The sequence below is a fragment of the Toxorhynchites rutilus genome, chromosome 3 (assembly GCF_029784135.1).
Source record: "Toxorhynchites rutilus septentrionalis strain SRP chromosome 3, ASM2978413v1, whole genome shotgun sequence".
In the NCBI taxonomy this organism is placed as follows: Eukaryota; Metazoa; Arthropoda; class Insecta; order Diptera; family Culicidae; genus Toxorhynchites; species Toxorhynchites rutilus.
Genome location: NC_073746.1, coordinates 325,193,278 through 325,219,619, shown reverse-complemented (window position 1 = coordinate 325,219,619; position 26,342 = coordinate 325,193,278). Strand labels below are relative to the sequence as shown.

General features: G+C 38.2%; 1 protein-coding gene across 1 annotated transcript in view; it reads right to left on the bottom strand.

Annotated features, from left to right (window-relative positions):
• Positions 1 to 24,243, bottom strand: part of LOC129774533 (protein tweety-2-like) — a 114,039-nt gene extending 89,796 nt beyond the window's left edge. The window contains exon 1 of the mRNA XM_055778282.1: positions 22,995 to 24,243. Within this exon, the coding sequence (XP_055634257.1) occupies positions 22,995 to 23,111 (117 nt within the window). The 5' untranslated portion in view covers positions 23,112 to 24,243. The remainder of the gene's footprint in view (positions 1 to 22,994) is intronic.
• Positions 24,244 to 26,342: the final 2,099 nt, after the last annotated feature.

The window sequence follows — 26,342 nt, the reverse complement described above, 5'->3', positions numbered from 1 at the left end:
CTTGAAATTTAAAATGGTTCCCATGACCAGATGGGTCAATTCCAACATTCCACCATCTCAGAATATTCTCGGAGGATAGTATGCTTCTAATTCAAATGATAAAATTGACATTCTATCGCCTCCGAAAAATATTAGCCTTAGGACTTGTCCATTTTCGTGAATTTCTTGAAATTTCAAATGGTTCCCATGACCAGATAGGTCAATTCCAACACTCCACCATTTCAGAATATTCTCGTAGGATGGTGTGCTTCTAATTTAAATGATAAAACTGTCTTATCATCGGCTACAAAAAATGTCAGTTGTAATTAAAAGTTATTGGTATCTTTTTATTGGTATCTTCACCCACATCTCCATCTCCTCACACTCTTTCTCTTCCAGGCGGCGCATTTTTCCCGAAAGATATGTGTTTGCTGCCTTCGCTTCTGTTTGTATCGTTCCACGTTTTGTCGAGTCGCTCGTTGCAGCATGGCTGCGCGTGCTGCATCCTTATCGTTCAGGAGCGCTCGGCACTCGTCGCCAAACCATTCGTTCCGTTGTCCTCGTTGTTCATACCCGATGACGGTCTCTGCTGTGCTGCTAATTGCTGCTTTTAAGGTGTTCCAGCATTCATCGAGGGGAACAGCATCCAGTTCGTCTACCCCCGGTAGCGCAGCTTCATGACGCTGCGAGTATGTTGCAGTAACGTTCGGCTCCTGTAGTCGTCGTAGGTGATACCGTGGTGAGCGCTGGTGTCTTTTGTTATTGACGACTGACAGTTTAGAACGCAGTTTGACCATCACCAGGTAGTGGTCTGAATCGATGTTAGCGCCACGATAGGTTCTGACGCGTAGAATTCTTCTTTATCGTCATCGGTGCTAGCTAGATGGGGGCTGTGGACGTTGATAATGGTGATATTGAAGAAGTGGCCTCTCATTCTCAATCTGCACATTCTTTCATTGATCGGCCACCAACCAATCACTCGTTTTTGCATCTCCCCCATCACGATGAAAGCTGTACCCAGTTCGTGTGTGTTGCCGCATGAGTCGATGCAGTAGTAGCACCTGAATCGATGCAGTAGTTCAAAAGTTATGAGTTTTAAAAAAAGTTATTTTTGGAAAAAATAAAAAAAAATGTTTTCGTTTTCGTTTTCGTTTTTCGCCAGATATTTTCACCTATCATCTATATGATTGGGGTGTGTGTTATTTCGGGTCAATTGGGAGAATCGCTGCAGAAAAATCGATAGTCGGTTCAGGACCACGGGGAGATCGGTTTAGGAAAACCAAAAAGACGGATAAGTGATATTTTTATGCCCCATTTTTACTCCCCCACTTTTTATGAACGAACTTTCATTATTTCTACGATACGAAGTTGATTTTTTGAAGGTTCTCAGTGTCGGTGTGTACGATGTGCTCCACCTCGATATGTACCTCATTGGAGTTCTGAAAAGGACCAATGGTTTGCGTCATTCTGTACAAGCAGCTGAAGATGATTGACTCGAGGTTCATTCTAGTTCTCGCGAGATACATACACAAACACTATCCACCTTACGGAATAAAATGTCATCTGTTAATACCTATGTTGAGACGGAAAATTTCGTGTAGGAACATCAGTGGGATTCAAGCAGAGATGATTTCTCTCATCCACATCACAACTTCCGTCACTTCCACATCACTTGTGCTCCCGTGGCCGAGTGGTTAGCGTCACACCTAACATGCCGAGAGGGTCAGGTTCGATTCCTGTTCTGGTCGGGGGAATTTTTTATCAAAGAAATTTCCTCCGACTTGCACTGTGGTCACGCGTATTCTAGAGCCTGCCACTCAGAATGCATGCAAGACGTGTTATTTGGCATAGAAATCTCACCTGAGTACTAGCGAAAATGACGCAAATCAATGTGTGCATTGTGAGAGATGTGTTGGCTCGGTTAGACCTTGATTACATGTCCCATATATATGTTTTCCTTAAAGCTATAGATCTTCGTGTGTGATTGTCCCTACATCCTTATACCCTCCTTTCCTTCCTTTGCGGGTAATTCGTCCCCTTGCTATAAATAGTAGAATAAGTTGAAATGTAAATACACTATAGATATACGAATAGATTTAAGAAATGAGTGTTCATTAACATTGTTACAATTTCCTTATATCCCATCTTACTCCTAAAAATATGTCACCCTCCTAAACTCGAGTACACCACGAGTAATCGGTTTTCCACCTTACTAACCATAGATCTAAGAAAATTGTTTATATATATAGTTTTAAAATTATATTTAAGAATTCGGCTCCTTTAAACTTAAGTAACTGAGCCTGTAAAAATAAACGAATTAATAATAATAATAATAATAATGTGTGCATTAAAAAAATCCTAGTTTGACAACTGGTAAAGTAAAGTTGTAGAGAATTCATTACACTTTATATAAAAATGTATAATTAATTCAAGATTTCTGAACTTCTTAATTTCTGAAAAAAAACCTAATAGGAAAAATGTGGAAAAAAATATGAAGAAAGAATAAATCGTAAATACCGTTTCTAGAAGATTTTTCTGATCACAGTAGAACACTGTCTATTCCCGATTATTGTATACGAGAGGAACCACACAAATAGAAGGAAATTGTTGGAGATAAAAGTGCCTTAAAATTTTAATGCATAGCCAGTGCCTCGAGAAACTTAAAAAATGAGTTATTCAACTTTTCTTCATTTCATTCGCTAGTCCTTGTGTTTGTGATTTTTTTAAAAAAGTAAAATAGAATTCAATTTGTATATTTTACGAATTTATTCAGGGAAAAACAAACATGCAAAGAGAACGCATGTAGACAAACTGTGCTCACATCGATTTTTGTCATTCCTCCCCTATGGAAACATACACCAATGTACAATGAGCTCTTATAATGCGAGCGTTGATAATTATTAATGGGTTTACTGAGCATCGTAATTCTATAAGCCTGAAATTTTTGATGAGATATTTCAAACGATTTATGAATCTCTTTTGTGTATGTGTATGAGGTACACACAAAAACAATATATTTTAGCATGAAAACTATGTTTCAAGCATAAAAAAATTAAAAGTATTTCATTGTGTTACCTGCGTTTTATAGTCGATATTTTGAAAAAATATAAACAACTTCTTTCAATGTATATTTTTCTAACTATATCATATATTTTTTATCAGAAACCGATTTTTTGCGCTACAATTTGATTTTTTGCGAATAATGAGTTTTTAAAGAATAAATTTGGGAAAATCATCTTGAATCGTAATGGTCAATCGTCCTGTGTAGACAAACTTTATGTACCGAAAGTATGTTGAAAACTTCATTCAAGAGACTCGATGTTGTACCTTGCTCCTCTCCTCTATCGATTCTATTTAACCCCTTATCCCACGACTTAATTTCCAAATAGTATAATAAAAAGTAACAAAGCTGTATCCTGACTTTGCTTATATTTTCAATAATACAATCGAAATGCTTCTCAAACTGTTCATCTTACCCTCGTTCCGCTGCTGTTCTCATTCGATCGATAAACGAATTAACACACAATCATTAAAAAAAACTATAACACAGAAGCCAAAAATGGTTTCAACAGAAATCGTACCGAAACGATCTCCTCGATGTTGTCAGTATTTATGTTTCATGTTTGGTCAACGCGTTTTCGTTTTCGTACTGTCCGTACATCATCATCAACCACATATCAGAAGAATTAATCCAGATGCGTTCCCTCGTGACAGTTATGTCGTTTTCGTTCATCTTCATCTTCATCTTCATCGTTACATTAAACCCAAACGACACACGAATTCGAGCTTGATGTGTGTGTACATATATGGGCTTTCTTTTGACTCGGAATGTTATCTTAAACAAAAATGCTTAGAAAACAAAGAAGAAAGTGTGTGTGTCTGTGTGAGAAAAACCAACAAAACATCTAAGCACAGTGTCATGCTGCAGTTCGGAGACATGCCAAAGCAGAGTCAAACTCTGTCCCGCACGATATACACAACACATGGTGGAGGAGTTCGCTCGCACATGTTTTAGAAATCCCACACCAAGACACAATCGTCTGATCGTCTTGAAGAAGCTGCTTCCACCCAAAGCCTCTGTCACAGCTCTCAGCTCGCCAAAAATGAAAGAAAAAAAAAAGAATGTTGACAAAAGACTTGACTGACGCCCGCCGCCGCCGTAGGAAAGCAGATGTGAGCGACAGTTTGGTATTATTTCCTATCTAGATTCTTGCTTTAGTTCCTTCATTTTTCTTCCTATTCTCTATTTTCGTTTAAGAAAAAACACTGACAAATTGAATGTCTGTGGATCCGAGCAAATGCTTCCGAAGCCGCTCCTCGCGGCGTTGAATGAGTTTCTTGGCCCTGGTTTATCTTCGGGAAGGAAAAACGATACTCTCGGATTCCTAGATTTTACTTACTTTTTTACGTCCGCTTTCTCCATTCCGACTCGATACGATTCTCGGGGTTTGTTGTCGAACACCCGGATAGTTGATGTTTGGTTAGAACGTGGGCAACACTAAATTACTGTTTTATAGCGGGGAAGGAAGGAAACCATCCACAAAGGTGACAAGCGTCACCGTTGGATTCCCCGAACGACGGCTGGCGTGACAGCCCGTAATCGTGATCGATCCACAAACACTTTGTTTGTTAAATGGTTGTACTTCATAGGCGATAGGCAGCACTTTAACGATATCGTTCGATTCATTGTTGGGTTCAAGCTGCGTCAACAGTTGGTAGTTTGCACATCGTTGGAATATTTGTTCAGTCTGGCATATGTACTGCAATTTCTTGAATCATGAATGGTTCCTCTGTGATTCCCATAGATGGTTTGTCAATGCAATCATTCTTGAACTCAAAAAATCGCCACATATCAGAAATATCTCGCTACAACAAACCTTCGAAAAATAAACTCTAAAGCATTCTCTTTGAACTATCTCCAATTCTTTTTCATTTATGTTCAATCTAAATTTTATATGAATATCAATATGGATGCTATGCAGACTCCAGAAGGTTTTTTTTTCAATTCAACTTTACAATTTTATCAATTAAAATGAAACAATGAAATAAGTTGAATATCATCCTCATACTCTTTAGACAAAAGCAAACACACACAAAACATTAGAACATTCGTTTTAACATCATTGTACGAAATTAAAGCGAACACTGTAGTCCGGTTTCGAAGGACTTTCTTCACTGCAATATGCAGCACCAGAAACGCACCGAAATGTACAATTGTACGCGCGTCACTTGAGCGGAAACGGATCTTTGTCACCGGATGAAACGCGTGAGCTTAACAGCCGACTGAGACGACGAAACGAATAGAAAAATACTTTGTGAGATCACACCGAATGAATTAAACACTTGTATATCGTATAATGATTTATTGGCGAAAGAGAGAGTGCATGTGGATTACATGCGTAATTTATAGTTTCTTGTGCCTATTGTTTTTCGGCAAAGCATTTTTGGGGAATTGTTCTCGGACAGTGGTCAGTGACCACGGACGACGATTTTGTCATACCGTCGCGTGAGTGTTATGTGAGAGTGTGACAATTATTTTTAACTTTTATTTTATTTAGATTCTGATCAATCATCAAACCATATACAGGCCGGACTCGATTATCCGGAATTTTAAACTCGATTATTAGTATTTATTTTTTTATTTTTTTTTGAATAATCAACATGGATATCAAATGAAAGGGCTTGACTAGTAGAACACAGTAGATCATGAAAAATTAAAATCCAATATGGTCGCTGTTCCCAAATAAGTAATTACTTTTTAATGGTTTCATTTAGCTTGGCCTGTTTGTATGTATGTTTGAGTGTTGGTAGGGTTGTCCCACATTAATTCGCTAAAAAATGGCTGAATGGCTCGACTTGGCTCGACTTGGAGGTCGCCACCACTAAATGGTCGGCAATGTATTTTTGCAATCCCCTCAATATTGGTATCAAATGAAATGATTTGACTGATAGAATACAGTACATCATCAAAATATTTCGAAGAAAGTTAGGTAAGAAATAAACGCTGGATTTCCATTTTGAAAAAAAAAAATATATATATTTGGCCCCATTTTGGATTTGCATTTTTCATAAATAACCGTGTTCTAATAGTCAATCACTTTCATTTGATATACATATTGCTGGGGAGAATATATAATCCACCATTTTGTAGCGGTCGCCATCTTGGATTTTCAAGATCATGAAGTACGCAGTTTTATAATGACACCAGGGATAAAGATGTGTTTCAAATTTCAGATCAATCGGTCAACAGGAAGAGGGTTAAATTTCTATTAATGTGGTACAGGGAAACTTCGATATAACGTACCCTCGATATAACGTCACTCGACATAACGAACTTCGATATAACGTACACATTTCCAAAGTGTAAAGGAAAAAAATCAATATTTTGTTTCCTGATAGAACTATGAATTATCTGTATTGTGATGCTAAAACAAGTTTTGTACTTTCAATCAATCCCGAAATACAGCTGGTTTTGTGATTCCGGATTCTAAATGAATCAAGCTTTAATCAACAGTACGAAGGGAAACATCATGAGAAAGGCTGGCTTCGTCTTCTGATTGAAGTTATTCAATAACTTTACTAAAACAGCAACACGATAATGTATTATAGACTACGTTTGTGAGTTCTTTATTATGCTTCGATATAACGTACAATTCGATACAACGTACAATTTTGAAAGTGAAATGTACGTTATATCGAAGTTTACCTGTACAGCGTTGCAAACAAAGTCACAAAGTCAACAACATACTAACGGGTCAAGCTAGATAAAACAGTTCAATAAATAAGTGCAAATCATGATTATTTATGTTTACCGAGAGAAAATTCGTTTTTTATGATTCGATTATTCGGAGTGAAAAAAAATCAATACTCCAAATAATCGAGTCCGACCTGTTTTAACATTGATTAATGACAAATGATAAAATGTTGTACAATTTGTTTTGGATATAGGACATCCGAAAGTATATAGTTTAAGAACTCACTTCCTTGCATTTTTTGTACTGATGGTTCGGTTTCATACGGTATCGCTCCTCTTGAGAGGTTAAATGTTACACGATTTATATAAAACTAGCGTACCCGACAAACTTCGTCCCACCCAAACATTATTTTTCGATATGAATTCATTCACGTTCGGGGGTTCAATCCCGAAATAATCATTGATCTTCTGATTGGCCTTTTTCAAGGCTAGAGACGAATGAACTTTCTAGTCTAAAACCTCTAGAATAAATAGAGATTCAATCAATGAATTTACGATAATGAATGTGATTTGTATCCCGAAAGCAGTTTTATATTGTTAAAAGTGGAATCAAAATTATTATTTGATAAATTTCCTAACCCTTCTACCAAAACTCGTCATTATGATGTTAAATCATTATCAGACACAATTTTCGTTCAAGATCACCTGCACTCGTTTTTAAAACTTGCAAAAAACATTATCCATTACATGGAATACATATTCGAAACAGAAAAAGCTATTTTCATTCATAATTTCACCATTTTCGCTTCACACCCACGATACACACCTGAGATTTTCATATTTTCCAAATTTTCCCATTTTTCTTGAAAATTTTCCAAAAAATTCAATTCTTTCAACCGTTACATTTTTCTATGGGCAACGCCGATCACAATCTTTGAATCTTAGAATCTTGGAATCTTGGAGTCTTGGAATCTTTTCAAACTTAAAATCTTGTATTCTTTGAATTTTTAGATTTTTGAATCTTTGAATCTCTGGATCTTTGAATTTTTGAATCTTTGAATTTTTGAATCTTTGAATATTTGAATCTTTAAATCTTTGAATCTTTGAGTCATTGAATCTTTGAATCTTTGAACCTTTAAACCTTTGAATCTTTGACTCTTTGAATTTTTGAATATTTGAGTCTCTTAATGTTTGTATTTTAAATTTTACGCGTTAAATTTTATAATTTTAGAGCTTTTTAATTTTTGCATTTGACCGTTTTCGATTTTTTTTTGTTTTCTAGTTTTTCAATTTTTCAATATTAATTTGTTTGCTTTTTTAAATTTTTAAATACTTTAATTCTTTAAATTTTTGATATTATTCGAATTTTACACTTGTTTGATTCTTTTTTTCAATTTTTAATGTGTTAACTTTTTTTCATTTTTCAATTTTCCTAAATTTTAGCTTTATCAATTTTTCAAATTCTTAGTTCTTCAAATTTTGTTTTTTTTCAACTTCTGAGTTTGTGTATTTGTGCATCTTTGATTTTTAGAAAATTTTAAATATTCGATTTTAATTTAATAATTTTTTTTCAATTTTTCAATTTTTAATTTTTTTATTTCTTAGTTCTTCAAGATCTACATTAGTGCGTCGTTTCATTCTCCTTACTTTCGCCGATTTTTTATGATCATTACTGAACAACATCGCACCAGCAATTAGAACTGAAATATTGAAAATATTCATACGCTATACATACTACATAAATAATAATAATAATAGTAACACGATAGATGTCAATGAACTAGAATTCTTTTTAAATTGTCATTTTTTTTCCGTATTATAGTGACATTCAACGCTTCTGGCTGGTTCGTCACTTTTACCTTCCATTTTGGAAGAATGTCGGGAGTGAGAATTGAACTCGTGATCTTGAGCGTGAGAAGTATGGATGTTACCTCCACGCCAGATCGGCTCCACAAATTGTCATGAATAATGATTCGTAACGTAATAAATAACTAAACTTGACATTATAAAAAAAATTCTTGTTTTTTTAGTATTTTTTAAATTTTTTATTTCTTAATCAGAAATAAAACATGGAAAATGCTTAAATTTTAGTTTTTTTTTCATATTTTCATTTTTCAATACTTCAATATTTTGTTTCTAAATTATTCATTGGTTCAATTTTCCTATTTTTCAACTTTTACTCGTTTATTTTTTTTATTGTTTTTCGATTTCTTTAACTCCTCAATGTTTTATTTTTTTTCCAATTTTTCTATTCTGGATTATTTTAGTTTATCAAGTTGTTAATTCTTTGAATTGAATAGAAATTCAATTTCGGAATTTTTTCATCTGTAAACTCTTCAAATTTTTACTGTTTTAATTTTTTTAATTCGTAAAAACACTAACTGGCAGCGCAGATCGAACGAAGTGATTGTTCTTATATTCTTATACCCTCCTTTTCTTCCTTAGTGAGCAGTAGGTTCCCTACCTATAGTAATGAGTAATGAGTAATGATTAATGAGTAATGAGTAATGAGTAATGAGTAATGAGTAATGAGTAATGAATAATGAGTAATGAGTAATTAAATGAGTAATGAGTAATGGGTAATGAGTAATGAGTAATAAGAAATGGGTAATGAATAATGAATAGTGGGTTTTAAAACATTCACTTCGTCGGTTCGATTTCCTTTGAATCTATCAATAAGCGAACATTCTGGAGACAATACATCGTAAAAGTTTAAGGGTTTCTAAGTAGGTCTGCTTCAGCTCGTAAGAGTCAATGGTCAACGATGTTTGATTTGTGGGAGAAATTAATCGGAAACCTTCGGCTGTATCGAAAATTGTCTAAGAACAAATCGTAGGAAATTGATAAGGCTTTGCGAGAAAAATATACTCAAAGAACAAAAAAATAGTAAAAAAATGAAATAATTTTTATTTCCTTCATATTTGGTTGTGAAAACCTTAAGTCATAGTAGAAATTTTGATCATATTCTCAGTGTAAAAAATCTTCAGGGAAACAATTCTTCAAGGTAATCTTTTAGTGCATTTTCCGAATATAAAGTATTACGTTCAGATTCAATAACTTTTTTGTTTTAGAAGTTTGAATTTTCACACATCGAATATCATTGAAAGAAAAGAAGGGTTTCATCATTCAAAACGTAGTGTCAATTTTCAATTTTTTCCCTACAACTCGTTCTCAAACAGTTTGTCTATGCACCCAAGGCCTTCGGAGCTACAATTTTTTCAATTGAGTTGATATTAAATGTATACGCGATCTGAAAAATTATTCTTCAATCAAACGATATACATTCCACTCCTGGATAATACACTTCTTCGTCATCTAACCCAAATGCGTTTGTTACGAATCATTCAAATAAAAAAAAGTCGATTAAAATTACAAATATTTTTAGGTTATATAAAAAATATTAAAAATTTTTGCATAGCCAATTTAAACATCTCCGCGAGGAAAGCTTCTAAGGCACTTTGTCGATGCGACCTGGACCGCTAATATCGTGTCAAGTGACGTCACGTCTTTCTTGGTTTAAAAAAGGGCAACATTAAATGATGCAGGGTTTTTTGTAGGGAAATACTTCTTTTCGTGGCACTTACTCATCAAAACTTGGCTTCATTCGAATACCATCTATATTTGCATCGATTGGACACGCATTAAGCAGTGCTCACATCCTAAGAAAGTGTAGGAAAACTTGGAGTAAAAAAAGCCAAGTGCTGAAAAAAAATGTATGGCTAACAACAACGGGTGATACTTCCAACAAAATTAGGTAGTTTATGTTCATATAACAAACGTGTACTCTGAGATTAATTCTATCGTAACGCACACTATCCAGGTTTTTAACCATCCCTACCATATACAATGACTATGCAACAACTCATAACCATGCAGGAAGGAAAAATATGCCTCAATTATGCATGCGGTTAACAAATCTTTCTTGAAGAACTACACTAGCAAAAACACCACTAAACTTTGTGGAGCACTCGCTAACGGCAAACGCTAATGTTTAACATTCTTATGGCCGGAGGTTTTTCTCAGCCTTTTTATAACCTCAATCCACACTTGTTGTGTCACCACTCGCTAAGACTCATTCGAGCGGCCGCATTTCAAATTGACACTTAAGCCGGGGACGTCATAAAAACAAGCACAAGTTTTTGTGTTTTGTTTTCATTCCTGCGGTTTGTCATAAGTAAAAAGGTAAATAAATATGACCCAGAGGCAAGCCAATCTATCAACCAAAGATTAAAAGATAGAAACGATGAGGGTTCCGAGACTGTAATTTAATAGACAGAACCTACTCCAGACTTCAATTGAGATCAATTGAAGGGGGAAAACAATGAGAATGATTTCTCAAATGTTGTGCCATCATAAAAAAATGGGAGTATTGCTGGAAGTCTGAAATTTGTCAAAAGCCGACATATTGGCGTTCTGAATTTTTTTTCCCTGTCCTGTAATATTTCATTCCCTGGAGTCAGTCCCACACAAAACCGTTTCCAGCGAAACGTTGTTATCTATTATTAAACCTCTGACCAATTACCGTCATAAATGTTTTATTGACGCGTTTGAGAGGCGCAAAAACACGTTTTTTTAATTCCCTGAGAGAACCAAAAAAAAAACAGGACACTTTTATCTCAAATTTCAACCCAAATCCCAAAGCACACCGGGTTTGTGCCATCCAAAACAAAGGACCAACAATGACACCGGGAACACGTAACGACAACCGGGGAAACAATAAAAATCAAAACCAATTTCAAATTATAATGTTGTCAACCAAACATTGCTGGTCGGCGAGGTTCCCACACGAGCGCGGCAACAGTATTTTGGGTGACGATGATGGTGATGATGATGGTGATGATGATGGTTTGGTGGATGGTGGAAATGGTGCTCAGCGTCAATTTATGCTCATCATCTTTATCGTTATCGCGATGGTGGGAAAGGGACCGGGGGCAAAAAGGGCGGCGAAGAAGGCAATCATTGTGGTGGGAGTGAAGTGTCACTGTGTCAAATTTCATTGCACCGCCATAAACAAGTGCTCGACACAAAATCGACATGCAGCGTCACAGGCCAGCACTTATCAATGTGCACGAATGGTAGGCACAAAAAAATGGGAATTGAATTAGGAAACTTTTTTTTTCAGCTGACAAAATTGATTCATGAGGCCCCCAGACATGAGCCACCATTGGGGTAGTTGCTTGGCAAATTGGATGGTAAAATAGAACGGCGTTTACTGTATATCCGAGGTGCTACAACCCTGGGGATCTTCCAACAGAACACCATCACCAGTCACGCTTTGTTGTAAGTAATTCCATGCGAGCGAATGACGGGGTAATGATCGATGATGGATCGGTCCAATATTACGGCGGGAAGCGAAATGTGATAGCAATCAGTGCGAATATACGCATATATTGGGATGACGATATATTGCTTTCGGCGCCATCGTTCGCCATATCTTGGCTATCACCATCGCCGCAGTTATTACGCAGTGGCCAGTTCCAGGGATGTTTTTTTTCTCGCTCAATGTTTCAAACGATTTTAGTGACGTTCGTGATCAGGCCCTTTGTTTATTGTTGATTTTTGTTGCACCAGTGTTGCCACAGAGCCAAATTGCTGGCACCATGATGGTAAAAATTGGCAAAATAAATTACATTAGCTAGGATTTATTTAACCTTACTCATCAGTTCACACAAGTTCACAAGAGATTAGGGCTGTTTAGTCCCTGTTTCTTCATTAAATGTACCACACCCATCAAGATGTGAAAAGCAACGTTACATAATTTATTTTTCAGGCGACCAGAAATTGGTATTGTATTGGAGACCAGAAAATTGGGTCATTGATCGGTCAAAAGCAGCAAAATTGCAGCCTGTTGTTGGTGTTGTACCCGTATTTTTGAATAATATTCTTATCGAGAACACTACTAGTTTAGATTGCCTTGTTAACGAACGAACTGGTGAGTCGAATAAATTTGTTTAAAGGGGCATGTCTGTCAATGATTGATAAGAGTTCATTGTTCAGCATAGGCTATATAGTTCCAACATCACAACAGATATAGATGAGGTCCAGATTACAGTTTTGCAAATATGTAACGAAACTATTAAAGTTTATTTTTATGGAACTCTCTCACACATTTTATTAGTGTCTTTGGTTCTGAAATCAAAACATTTAATATCATGGTCATTGATTCCCGTTGCACAGGATTGGTAAACATTACTAAGGCTCAGGTTCGATTCCCGTCCTTGCTGAGAGGTTTACCGTATCGGTGGTTTAGTAAATTTAAAATGGGTCGTACGAGCACCCCAGATGCACCTCGCTCTGGAGGGCCAAAAGAGGCTACGAATCCAGAAATCGTAAAACAAGTGCATCGACTCCTTTTGAACGATCGTAAAGTGAAGTTACGCAAATTAGCTAGGCATCGTAGGCATTTCAAAAGAACGAGTGAGATACATTTTGCACCACATTTTGAACATGAAGAAGCCATCCACGCAATGGGTGCCGCGTTTGCTGACCGTCGACCAAAAACAGCGGCGCGTTGTTGAAGCGCAAACGAGTGGACTTTTTTCGACGTTTTGTAACAACAGATGAAACGTGGATCCATTACCAAACTCCCGAGCCCAATAGGCAGTCTGCAAAGTGGCACTGAGACAAATTTCGAAGACATAGACGATTCGTACAGAAAAGAAAACTCACCCATGCAGCCCATTTAGAATATTCACGCAAGCGTGATTCCTAACATGTAGCTCAGAAAAACCAACATCCCTTGTTGCAAAATTAATATGTCCGGCATCTTTGAAAAAATAACAAAGGGTCGGGAAAGATGGATACACTAACTAAAAACTTCTTCTTCTTAAATGGCACTAACGTTCCTAGAAGAACTTCGCCGTCTCAACGTAGTATTACTTGCGTCATTTTTACTAGTACTTAGTTGAGATTTCTATGCCAAGTAACAACTCTGGAATACGCGTGAGCACAGGGCAAGTCGGAGGAAATTTCTTAGACGAAAAATTCGCCCGACCAGAACGGGAATCGAACCCCGGCATGTTAGGTTAGTGGTTGGTAGTTATCACACCCCTTCGTTATGCAGAAGTTTGCGTTTCGTTTGTATGGCAGCTCCCCTTAGAGAGGGAGGAGGAGTGTATTCACCATAGGAACGTTTCGTGCCCCGTAAAACCTTCACATGCCAAATTTGGGTCCATTTGCTTGATTAGTTTTCGAGTTATGCAGAAATTTGTGTTTCATTTGTATGACAGCCCACCCTTGGAGAGCGGGAGGAGTGTCTAACCACCATAGAAACATTTATTGCATCCTAAAACCTCCACATTCCCAATTTGGATCCATTTCATTGCTTAATTCTCGAGTAATGCAGAAATTTGTGTTTCATTTGTATGACAGCCGCCCCATAGAGATGGGGGTGGAGAGTCTAACCATCATAGAAACATTTATTGCACCCTAAAACCTCCATATGCCTAATTTGGTTCCATTTGCTTGATCAGTTCTCGAGTTATACAGAAATTTGTGTTTCATTCGTATGGCAGCCCCTCCTTAGGGAGGGGGGTGGAGAGTCCGACCATCATAGAAACATTTATTGCCTAATTTGTTAATGTGGGACAACCCTACATACACACAAATTAACATACAAACAGTTCAAGTTGTATGAAACCGTATAAAAAAGTGATTGGCTATTTTGTTACAGCGGCCATCTTTTGATACCCGTATTGATTGGGTTTTGAGAAAATATGTGATCCGCCATTCAGTGGTGGCGGCCATTTTGGATTTGTATTCCTCATGAATAGCTGTGCTCTACTAATCGAGCCCTTTCATTTGATAATATGGGATAATATGGGATGGGGTTTTGAGAAAGTGTGTAATCCGCCATTTTGAAGCGGCCGCCATCTTGGATTTCCAAAATCATGAAATACGCAGTTTTGTAATGACTACCGAGATAAAGGTGTGTTCCAAATTTCAGATCAATCGATCAACAGGAAGGTGGTCAAATTTCTATGATTGTGGTAAAGCGCTACAGACAAACATGTTACAAAGTTACAAACATACAAACATACAAACATACAAACATATGAATTACAGGGCAAGCTAAATAAAACCATTTAAAAGGAAGGACGAGATAATCAAATTGTTTTCAAAACTAAATATTCGTCATCCCCTTCAGTGGAGCGTCCGTCTTATCTAGGGATATCATCTGTCCTGGTTTAGGAGGACATGTCCTGATTTTGAGATGTTTTTGGGGCGTCCTGATTTTTTTCATATTCTAGCAATTGTCCTGTTTTGCTAATTTTGCTGACGAATCTCCATTTAAATTTGTTACAAGATACAGATTGTTTTTGAATAAATCTTTTTATTGGTCACTAAAATTTTGCCACAGCGACAGTTACATCTTCCAGGAGGTCTTTCATCGGTTTTCATTCGATGTTTCCATTTCACTTCGTTTTCGTGTTATGTCGATACCCCAAGTTGATTTTTAAATGCCTAAACGTAAGTTTTTTTTATCGACGATTTACGCCGGGAGTATCTTTGTCTCATAGAAAGACGTAATGAATGCTAAATGTTGTTGCGTATGTAATTTATAAGTGTTGGTGGTCAATAGCGGTTTATGCATTTTGCTATTTTGTCATCATTATAGTTAAATCTGATTTGGAAAAGCATATCCAAACATTGCATCTCCAGCACTATTGCGCTTGAAGTTTGATGACTCGGAAATCGATCAAAAATCTCATGTGCTCGTACAGAGCAGAAGCCATCTCCTCCGGAGTATTTTTATCCCCTGGATCATCCGATAAATATGTTAAATAAATGTATCTTGTATCTGCTTGGAATAATCATGGCGAAAAGAATGCAGCAAGCAATCGTGAGATTGCACGATGAATCATTTTACACTCCCGACCATCTTCATTCGGGACTGATAGTGAAAATAACAAAACAAAGAGTGGAAAACAACATTCAATGAATGAATACTCATTTGGAAAGATCGCACGAAACAAAATTACAAGTGAATCAAAATAGACCGAATCTGCGTGTATGTATGATTTTATTTTCCCTTGTACTCTTTTCCTTGTTAGCATTCAAGGGCACATGAAACCACCTTCCCGCTCACTAATAACTTGCGTTAATATGGTCTTTTGAGTTGGCTTAGATAGTTTCATCCTAGAGACAAAAAACAGGAAGTGGGTTATATCTATGGTATAACCGCAAGGGTGACGTAGGACTATCGTTGATTTAGAGATCATTTGTTTGAAGTTGAATCTAAATCCATTCTGAATGAATAAATAAATGAATATTTGGGAGACTTCGAAAACGAGAGCGTTACACGTTGGAGGCACAAGGTTTTATGCATCCAATATAGGATACGAAAAACCTTGTTCTGAAGAATAATCTTCAGAAGCTTTCCTGCTAACTGCACTTGATTGACAAATCACAAAACCAAATGTATTACATGGATATTTTATGGATAGAAAACATTAAAATAAACTCTTTCACATGAATGTATTTTTAAATTCCCAGAGGAACTGGCAGGTTGGCAGGAAAGAATTCCGTGCGTGTATGTGTGTGTGTGTAGCGGTTGCTTCGATGGTCATCTTCTCTTCTCCTGAAGGATCGGATTCTTTGTGCTCCCTCACAGTTTCAAACAAACTGCTTGCGTTTGTTTGCGGGCAGATCTCGATCCTTCGCCGTCCAGCACCCTCAGCATCGATGTTGTCTTGTCGATGTCCTCACGAAAAATGAATGCGTCTCACCACCAGAATATCGCTTAAGTATGCTTTTTGTGCGTGATTGAATCGAGAGAAGGCGTGGTTTACTATGGCAATTTGGAAGGAAAACTAGAGGGGAATGAACTCTCTGAGCTCGGAACTTTCGGCGACTGAGCAATAATCGATTACGTGCGCATACAATATTTATTGGATACGGAAATATCCTACTGATGTGGAAGAATAATCCTCAGAAGCTATCCTGTTAATTGCGATTGATTAAAAAATCACAAAACCAAATGTATTTGGTCACTGTGTTACATGGATAGAAAACATTAAAGTTAACTCTTTCACATGAATGTATTTTTAAATTCCAAGAGGAACTGGCAGATTATTTTCAGTAACGATTAGATATTTCCACATTTCCCTCGATACTGGAAGCCCACCAGTGGTTAATGCTAACTCGATAACCACCTGTTAATAGCACTTGATTGAAACATATTTGGTCACAGTGTTACATGGATAGAAAACATTAAAATAAGCTCTTTCACATGAATGTATTTTTAAATTCTCAGAGGAACTGGCAGATTATTTTCCGGATCTTTCTCGATGCTGAATGGCATCCAAACGGAAAGAATTCCACGCGTGTATATGTGTGTGTAGCGGCTGCTTCGAGATCTTCCCGGAGAACCGTTTGTGGCATCACTCTCTTCCTGATGGATTCCCTTCTGGCCTGAGGTGCACAAACAGGCTCTTGGTGACACCGTTCATCCGCGCTTTCATGATACGAAGAGCTTCACCACAACAGCGACAACATGCTCCAATCGCTGTTCAATTAGAACTGAGTGGATTTTCGAGTGGCGCTCGCTTATATACCGATTGGTGATTTCAATAGCCTGTTTTGAAAGCAATTTTAAGGCTATTGAAACAAGTTTTTGGATCAGAAAGTAACAAGTATAGAACGCGTAGACATTTTATCTTTCGAATGAAGTGTTTATCATACCATTTCGTTCAGTTGTTTAGGAGCTATTAACCCTCAAAATCTCGGTCTCCGGCGTAACGCTTTCGTTTTCGAAACTTTGATTTTACACCCCGGTATAGAAATGAAAGACGTAGTCCTACGTCAAAAAATTGTCATTGCAAAAGTGCACAGGAAACAACTCGATTTCAACTATCTACCTATATCATACTGCCGCGATCGAGGCTCAATGATTGCTATTTGAGTGAAAAACGAATGATTTTACAGAGACTGTTGAAATTAATTCAACGGGTTTCCAAAATTATTATTCACCGGCACGAAAATGAATAAAAACACTGTGATCCGATTCGTCGGTGCAATGATATTCCTGTCAAAATACAGTTTTAACATTAGTGACATTGTTATTTCATCTGATGATTCTTCATTTTTCTCATAGTTAACTGTTTCCTATGCATCTAATGCTACTCACGTTTAGTTTCGTTCAGCTAATTTCAGGTTGTTGTTGTTCTGCCTAATACCAAATCCGTAGTGGTAAACCCGATCATAAAATTGATTTTAATCTATGACTTCGCACTAAATAAATCCTTAAAATTGATTTTACCACGCACTGCAAAAATAAAATGTCTGCCTTCAGTTTGTTCTTTTTCTTTCTACTCTCTTTCCGGTTTTGTTCCACTCATTCCGTATGACAGTAAGTCGGAACTGTCAAAATTCTCTGAGAATAGATGAGCGGAATCGAGACAGTACTTTCCCTTTCTAATCGAGAATGAACTTTGCGAAGAGGATAGGTGAATGTTTTCTGTCTCAAATAATGTAAGGCATAAACGGAGAATAGAAGGGTGAGTTTTATCTGTGAATGAGTGTTGTTAAACGAATTTCGATGCGAGTTTGCCCATACCTGCTACCTGCTCTCACCAGATAGCTTCCCTAGTCTTACCCGACTTTATTAGTATTTTAAATATCAATATTTCTGGAGTAAAAAATAAGAGAAGACACAATACAATAGACAGAAGACACAGTGAGTATCAAAAGTATTGATACTGTATTGCAAGCTTGTACATCATTCAAATTTAGTTTCAGTCATTTTCATTCAGTTTAAATCATTTAAAGACGAATATGATGCGGTGCAGTGCATCCAGTGGTCGGATTTGAAAGATATTCAACAGTGCTTTGTTTCATACAAAAAGATTGCAATGTGATGAATTCGTCTCCGAGAAGCTTACATATTCTACTAGTAAATAGTTACAACTGGATCAGATTGTCAATCGGAAGAATGTGATCAGTATTTGGGCCCGTATGTATAATACCAGGTGCAAAACTCAGCCGATGTCGCGGAAGGCGCAGCCCAGTTATCGAATTCTGCTCGTTAACTGGGCTGACCCTTCAAACATCAAAAACGTCAATGATGCACTCAAAAATATTAATTGAAAAATATAGAAGGTCAAAACAAAAACTACACTGAAAGAAATAATTAGTAAATATGACGAACTTTTCGAAAAACCAATCCAGTAATTTTTTACCGTGATAGTTATTGATTTAGTCTACAATGAGAAATTGTTAAACATATATATCAAGCATCAATTGTGCAATGATTCGAAAGCCGAATATCAGCTACATTTACCCAGTGAAAATACATGTGTTACAATTAAATCAAAACTCTTACATCCGTATTGCCTAATGGAAACAATAAAAAAAACACACCTCATTAAACTCGAGCGAATTCAGTATCTTTGTCTCCGTATTGCGTTGTGATGTATGCCCTCAACGCATACCATGAGTCTCGAGGTTTGGCAGACGTACTCCCTCTAAAAGATCGCTTCAATTTACGATCTTTTCGGTTCCTCATCCGGTGTAAGGTTATGAACCCATTGGTGATCGGAAATTTTGAGCAACTGATCGAGCTAAATTTTCACTCTGGATTCATGAGCTCATATCATGCATTCATCTCCATGCAGGTTGATCTTTCTTCGTAAATTCCGAATCGTGTTTGTTTTCCTGACTACATCAATTCTTCGGTACATTTTGATCTGTTCATAAAGGAGAAAATCCATAGAATTCCAGATTATCATCGATCGGGAATCGTTCCTACGATCTTCAATGTAAAGTATGGGCGTATCAATTGTGATAATATGTACTTTACTGATGGGTCCTCTATGAATGAGTCCACAGGATTTGGAGTGTTCAACGAATTTTTTAGCACCTCCCATAGTCTTCAGAATCCTTGCTCAGTGTATGTGAGGCCGGAAAAGCACTCTCCGTACTTCCTTGAGAGAATACGAAATATTTTGAGTGCTTTATCCAGACGCTGCTATGTCATCACCTTTGTCTGGGTCCCTTCGGATTGCTCAATTCCGGGTAATGAGAGGACTGACTCATTAGCAAAGGTGGGTGCGATTGAAGGCGACATTTATCAGCGTCAAATCGCCTTCAATGAATTTTATTCTTTAATCCGTACAAATACTATCGTTAACTGGCAACGCAAATAGAACGAAGATGAATTGGGCCGGTGCTCCCATTCAATTATCCCTAAGGTTAGCCTCAAACCATGGTTCAAAAGTCTGGCCTTGAGTCGGGTCTTTATTCGCACCTTCACCCGACTCATGTCCAATCACTGTTCGTTGAACGCGCTACTTTTTCGTTTTAGTCTTGCCGACAGCAATCTCTGCGTTTGTGGCCATGGGTATCACGACATCGAACACGTTGTTTGGTCGTGCGAGTTGTATCTTGTCGCCAGATCGAATTTAGTAAACTCCCTTCGAGCCCGAGGAAGGCAGCCCAATGTGCCGGTGGTGTGTTGGCACGGTTAGACCTTGATTACATGTACCAAATATATGTTTTCCTTAAAGCTATCGATATTCGAGTGTGATTGTTCTTACATCCTTTTCCCCTCCTTCTCGTCCTTCGTGTGCTATCCGTTTCCTTCCTACTAACATTGTTATAAGTTGAATTGTAAATACATATTAGATGTTAAGATAGTTTTAAGAATTGAGTGTGATCTGTAAGTGTGAATGAGAATGTGAATGTGAGTGTGAGTGTGAACATTGTTATAATATCCTCACATCCCATCCTTTTCCTAATGGAGATGTGTCACCCTTCTAAACTCGAGTCGACCGCGAGTAATTGGTTTCCTATCTTATTAACCATAGAATTAAGGAAACATGTTAATATATTCTAGTAAAAATATAGTTAGGAGTTTGGCTCCTATTAACCTATGTAACTGAGCCTGTAAAAATAAACGGATTAATAAAAAAAAATATGCTAACACGGAGCAACTGCGCCCATGATGCACTATCGTTATCGTTATCATACGCAGGCCTCTCGGTGACCTTTCGTATGCACGAGACCGTCCTGCAGGCTTACGAGACTGTGCTTCGCCTTGCGTTCCACCAGTCGGTGAGCGCATCGCATGCAGTCTTTATGCGTGCTATCGTATTTCTCTCACGCAGGCCACTTGGTACCGTATTATGCGCGTTATCGTATGTCCCTATTACGCAGGCTGCAAGACTGTGCTCAAACACTCTAGACGGCACCGGCAACAAAATACCAGCGCAGATATGTATTACCAACTCGCCAATCATTCAGCAGCAAAATACTTCGAGCGTGGAAGTGAACCCATCTGCAAATTGTGCCAGCATAAACAAGTGCCCAAGTTTGAAGAGTCTCGGACCATCGCCACACAGTTCATTTGCACCAAGTTCCGATTTTCTGCTTTTCAAATTAATCGATTACATTTTGTATGTTGAAATTTTATTTGATGGAAATAAATGTACAAAACATAACCTTTTTTGTTATTATTGCAAGAACTGAACATACAATAACAATACAAAAGCCACCCGATATTGATAGATTGCACGTTGGTCCGAAGTCCCGAAAACTGGATCGATGTTGCGCCGATATTCTACAATAAATGTTGACATTTGCATTTATCATTTACTCACGTAGAATATTCGAATAGTTAGTACGGTAGAAAATGACTATCGAATTGGTACTAGTCAGAATAAAATTTATTATATAAATACATACTAATTATTTCTCTCAGTGTATTGATGGTTATAGATCTGTGATGCATTGGAGTATCCCTCTCCAATGTTTTAGTTTTTGTTATATTTGATGTTTAACTGATTTTTAACTGAGCAATAGCCCAGTTAGCGAGCGACCAGTTAAGAAGTAGCCCAATTAGTGAACAAGTGCTGTACAATCCGAATGATAATGTGATGTGAAGTTTGCATATGATTTCAATCAATTCCACTAGTGATGAATCCATTGAACCGTCTTCAACTCTGTCAATAGAGAAGTTTGAGACAATGATAATGCGGAAATCTAAGATGTTGCAAACTCCATCGAATGTCTCAGTCATGTGAAAATCCGTAACCAAAACAGGCATCAAAAAACGTAGCTGGGATTAGGACAGTACAGACACAGAGTGATCTCCAAAACTACTGCGTCAGTTTCCGATACAAGCCTCTTGGCTCGACTAACAATCTTTCGGCTCATTCAAATTTGTTCCAGTCAGCAAAAATCGATGGATTGGAGGTCGACAATGACAAACGAATGTGGAATATCAAAAACTCAATACAAATCATCGAATTTAAGGGGAGATAGTTGCTGAAATGTCATTAGGATTTGCTATATACTTGTGCAACGGTAATGTGGTGAGTCACAGGATAAAAGAATTCCCAAAACATAAATAAGAGCATAAAATGCACCTCGCCCAAGGATGACCATTGATATCTTTCTTTTGGATAGTTGACATTTGTTTGCTTAAGAAATTCCAGTGATGTTTGCTCACATTGGTATACGAGAAAAGGCTAGATTCGGCCGAAAAGAGCAACTCACACTGAGTTTAAAGCTGAGCTGTCCTGTTATCCAACCGAGCACAAATAGCATCCACTTACGGCCGAATCATATTACAGGCGAGGAACAAAACCCACCCGGCTGAAATGGAAGAAATAGTTGCACCGCATCAGAGTGCTCCCAAGATCGACATTTCATTGTTTTCGTAGATTGCCCTGTATCGTAATTAGACAAGGGAATCCCTTCAGTTATTTTTTATACACTGAACTCCCACCCATGCTAGTGCCGTATATGTACCGACAGCAAGCGAGTGAGAGAGAGAGAAGGGAAGAATGAGAAAACATAGCAGCATCCAAGATGCTGCACCTTCACCACTACATTTTTACTTTGCAGTAATAACAGCATGAGGAGCAAGCCCGGAAAGCAATATTCGTGCTTTGGGAGATGCTTTTCATCTCTCGCTTATATCCTGCGAGGGTGTATTTCGCAATGTGTTGGTGCCACCTAGCCGCAAAGGATCATCGACTGCGTGTCCGCACACACACTAGTGCCATGCGTACGTTTGTGTGCCGTATTCTACCTTATTCGGCTGTCGTTCATCATCCTAGCGAAACAGGGATGGCACTAGGAAAGAACCCTTCGTAAACATTCTTCCCTCCGGTTCCCTTCTGCAGCGGCCAATGCAGCTATGGATGATGACTTCATGAAAAAATTATGTAATTTGTATGGGAGATTCTCGATCGCCGAAAATACATCCGCCCTTGGTACACAGTGCCGGTCAATAAATGACTATGATGGCGATGGGCCAAAATCATTTTTTTTTCCTGGAACACAATTCGCCACCATTGATTGATTATTTTATTCTTACCTCAACATAGATGGTGCTGTTGGGGTTGAAGGTGTCATTCACCCGGTGCAGCGTAATGTTGATGTGCGGCACTGAGTGCAGCAGTTCGACCAGAAACGAAGGCGCTGGCTGATCCATGACAGGAATCGCTCTTTCCTCCAGGGCTACGACGAATTTGACGGATTTGACAGAACACTAGATTTCTCACTTCCGGCAACGGATGCTGCGCACACACGAACACTTTCTGGGACCAGAATTCCGATCAATGCATGAATTTTTCTCATTAAACTCCCAGATTTTCTCGCAACACAAACGACGCACAGCTTTTCGAATCAATTTTCTTTTCGCCGACGAAAAACACTCGAATTTTTGCACCTTTCCTATCTTCCTCCTCACTGAGCCGCACTAGACAAATCCTCACCCCTTTTTTTCTTCTTGATCGGCATCACACGCACTTCTCACCCAACCTGATGTCCTCGCGGAGGACTCACCGTACGCACAGGGTCACCCTCTCTATATCTCTCTTTCCTTCTCCTGCTCACACGGTTACTGTGGAACAGTCAGCACAGAGTTGCGGCACTTCAATCAATACACACACCCCTCAATGCAAAAAGGACTTGTTTCAACCTGAAGACACAAAAAAAAACAACTCCAACTTCACTTCACAAAACTTCTCGAGAGCGACACTACCAACTAGCACAGACCATTACTGTGCCCTCGACGCCGTTGTCGCGCGGAGCCATGAAGAAATCAAAACACACACCCAGTGGTAGTTGTAGCGGGCGACCCCGTGGCTTTTTCTATTCGCTACTTTAGAAGCTCACAAATTTTCATCACCACTTTCCGGAGTCACTCTCTTCCAGGCCTCGTGGGACAATGCCATTGCTGCCGTTCCGTTCGCCGAGAGGAACACACAGAAGTCGACGGACACACAAGCGCTTCACCTTTTCAGCAGACGATGGATGGCCCTTTCCAGATGCGAATTCGAGCCCAGCAAACCCGCGGCTGAATGAAAATGGCTATGCTGGTGGTGAAGCAGCTGGGAAGAAATTTTTGCAATAATCGAAGAAAAAACCAACTCCGTGTCCACTGGGTATGATGGCGCAGTCACAGTTAACACACTCCATGCGGACTATTCCGACGAGTTCAACATCGAATCTGAAGACCGTCTCTTGCCATTCGTTCGCTCGCTTGCGTGAGAAGCGGCGCGCTGAGAGAATGTACCTTTTTTTGGCTCTGATTTGATCGAAACTCTCAGATCGAAACAAAGCGGGAGAGCGTACAGGGTTGCCAAATGTAGAACCGATGGACACATAAATGTTTGGGCACAGCGTTACTTCACAATTATTAAATGCGCCGTGTTCAGCTAGAAATAAATATTAATAAAACTATTGGCGAGCCCATAGACCCATAGACGCCATCCTTCCTGATTTTTCAGGATTTCCTTGACATTTTGGCACGTTTGTCAGAATATGACCTCCTGATTTGTCTGAGTTGATCCTGATTTTCCTGTTTATTGTGATTTTCAGTTTTTTTGAATTAAGATCAACCAAAAGTTTACAGGTTGGTAATAACAACTGTCATAATAACCTTCATAAAAAAATATCTCCGATTTGCCCTTGTTTAATGTGTAATTCTTTCGTTTATTATGCATCTATTCCAAAGTGATTCGCGTTTTCGAAGATACACTGTCGACATTTATTAAAGCTTGAATTCAGTGTGAAAGAAAGATACTCAGTCAGATCAGCATGCCCGAATATTTTTTGACGTAGGACTACGTCTAACCGGAAGATATAGGGGGTGAAATGAAAATCTAGGCACTGAACAAGTAGGAAAAAATGCAGGATTTGGAACGCTTATAACTCGAGCATTTCTCAATAGATCGCAAAGATTTTTGCATCAATTGATAGGAAATATATCTACGCATCTATCACAACGAACAACATTTCATTTTTCTTGAGATAAACAATTGAATAATTGTGAAATATCAAGCATTGTCCAAATGCCCTATGTGCCCATTTTTGATTGGTCCATTTTGTGTTCCTCAAATCGTACCGACCAAAACGGGCAACCAGAGCAGCAGCGAAATAGAATGAAGCACGATTGGAAAGGAAAAAAAAATGAACGAAACATTGGTCGCAGTCTCACACATGCGTAATTCTCGAGCCAGCCAGTCAGCTTAAAAATCCCCGCTCCGCTGCCGTAACGATCATTCTCATCCAAACCGTACACCACATCGTTTCGCATCACATCACCTCAACAAACCAACACAAGCAGCCATGGTTGGATATGGCAAAGTAGGAAAAGTGAAGGGAAAGGCAAAATCCCGCTCGAACCGTGTTGGTCTGGAGTTCCCCGCAAGGGTAGCTAGGCCAAGCGCGTTAGTACCTGTGCACTAGTCCACCTAGCCGGCGTTATATAGTTTCGGACGCCGAAGTGGGTTGGCTGGCAAAGCTGCTCGCGACGATAAAAAAAACCCGCATTCAGAACCGAACACATTCAGTTCGGTGGACATCAAGACAACAACAGACAGTTGCAGCGAGTGGCGAGTGGTAAACGCAATCGCAAAACGGCAGCAGGTAGCAGAAGAAAAAAGTTTGTTCTTTATACAAACTGCTTTGGTGGCAAATCCAGAACAAGGCGGTATCGATAGAGTTCGAAATGGTTTTTTTCAAAACCACGAGTACAAAGTTTTCTAAATTGGAACCATTCCATAAAACAACGCGCTTTTCAGGGCCATTAAACCTTCCAAAAAAGTGTTGAGGAAATACAGTTCAATGTTTTCTAAAACAACATCCGAAATAATAATAAAACACAAATTGATTTTTTCATAATTTGTTTGCCAGGATATGATGAGTATGTGAATTTGGCAGTTGTTCTGAGCTTATTGATGGTTGGGGACTTTCCCGATTATTCAATTTTCACCAATTCTTAAATTGCTTCTAGATTAAAAGTACAGTAATTTCTATTTAGCTCGACATTTAGCTAATTGGACGGATCAGTAATGCGACATATTTAGTTGGACATTTTTGTAAACATAGAGTTCGGGGTTCAAATTATGACCCCACATTGAAAGTCGACACTGTACCACTGTCATCGCAAATGTTCAATTACAGGTTGAAATTACCTCCAATCCGACACTGAGTGGTGGTAATGCGACGTGCCATTAAATGTAATTTACTGAACAACATGTCACAAGCTGGATGGGAAGAAATTTTCCAACTGTGAAAGCTGTGGCGAGTGGCAAACGCAATAGCTAAACAGGAAGGTTTAACCGAACAAGATGGGGATATCGAGTGATAACAAAAACACAACACCAAAGGTTCTTTTCAGAACCACCAACATGTTCATAAAGAGTAAACATTTACT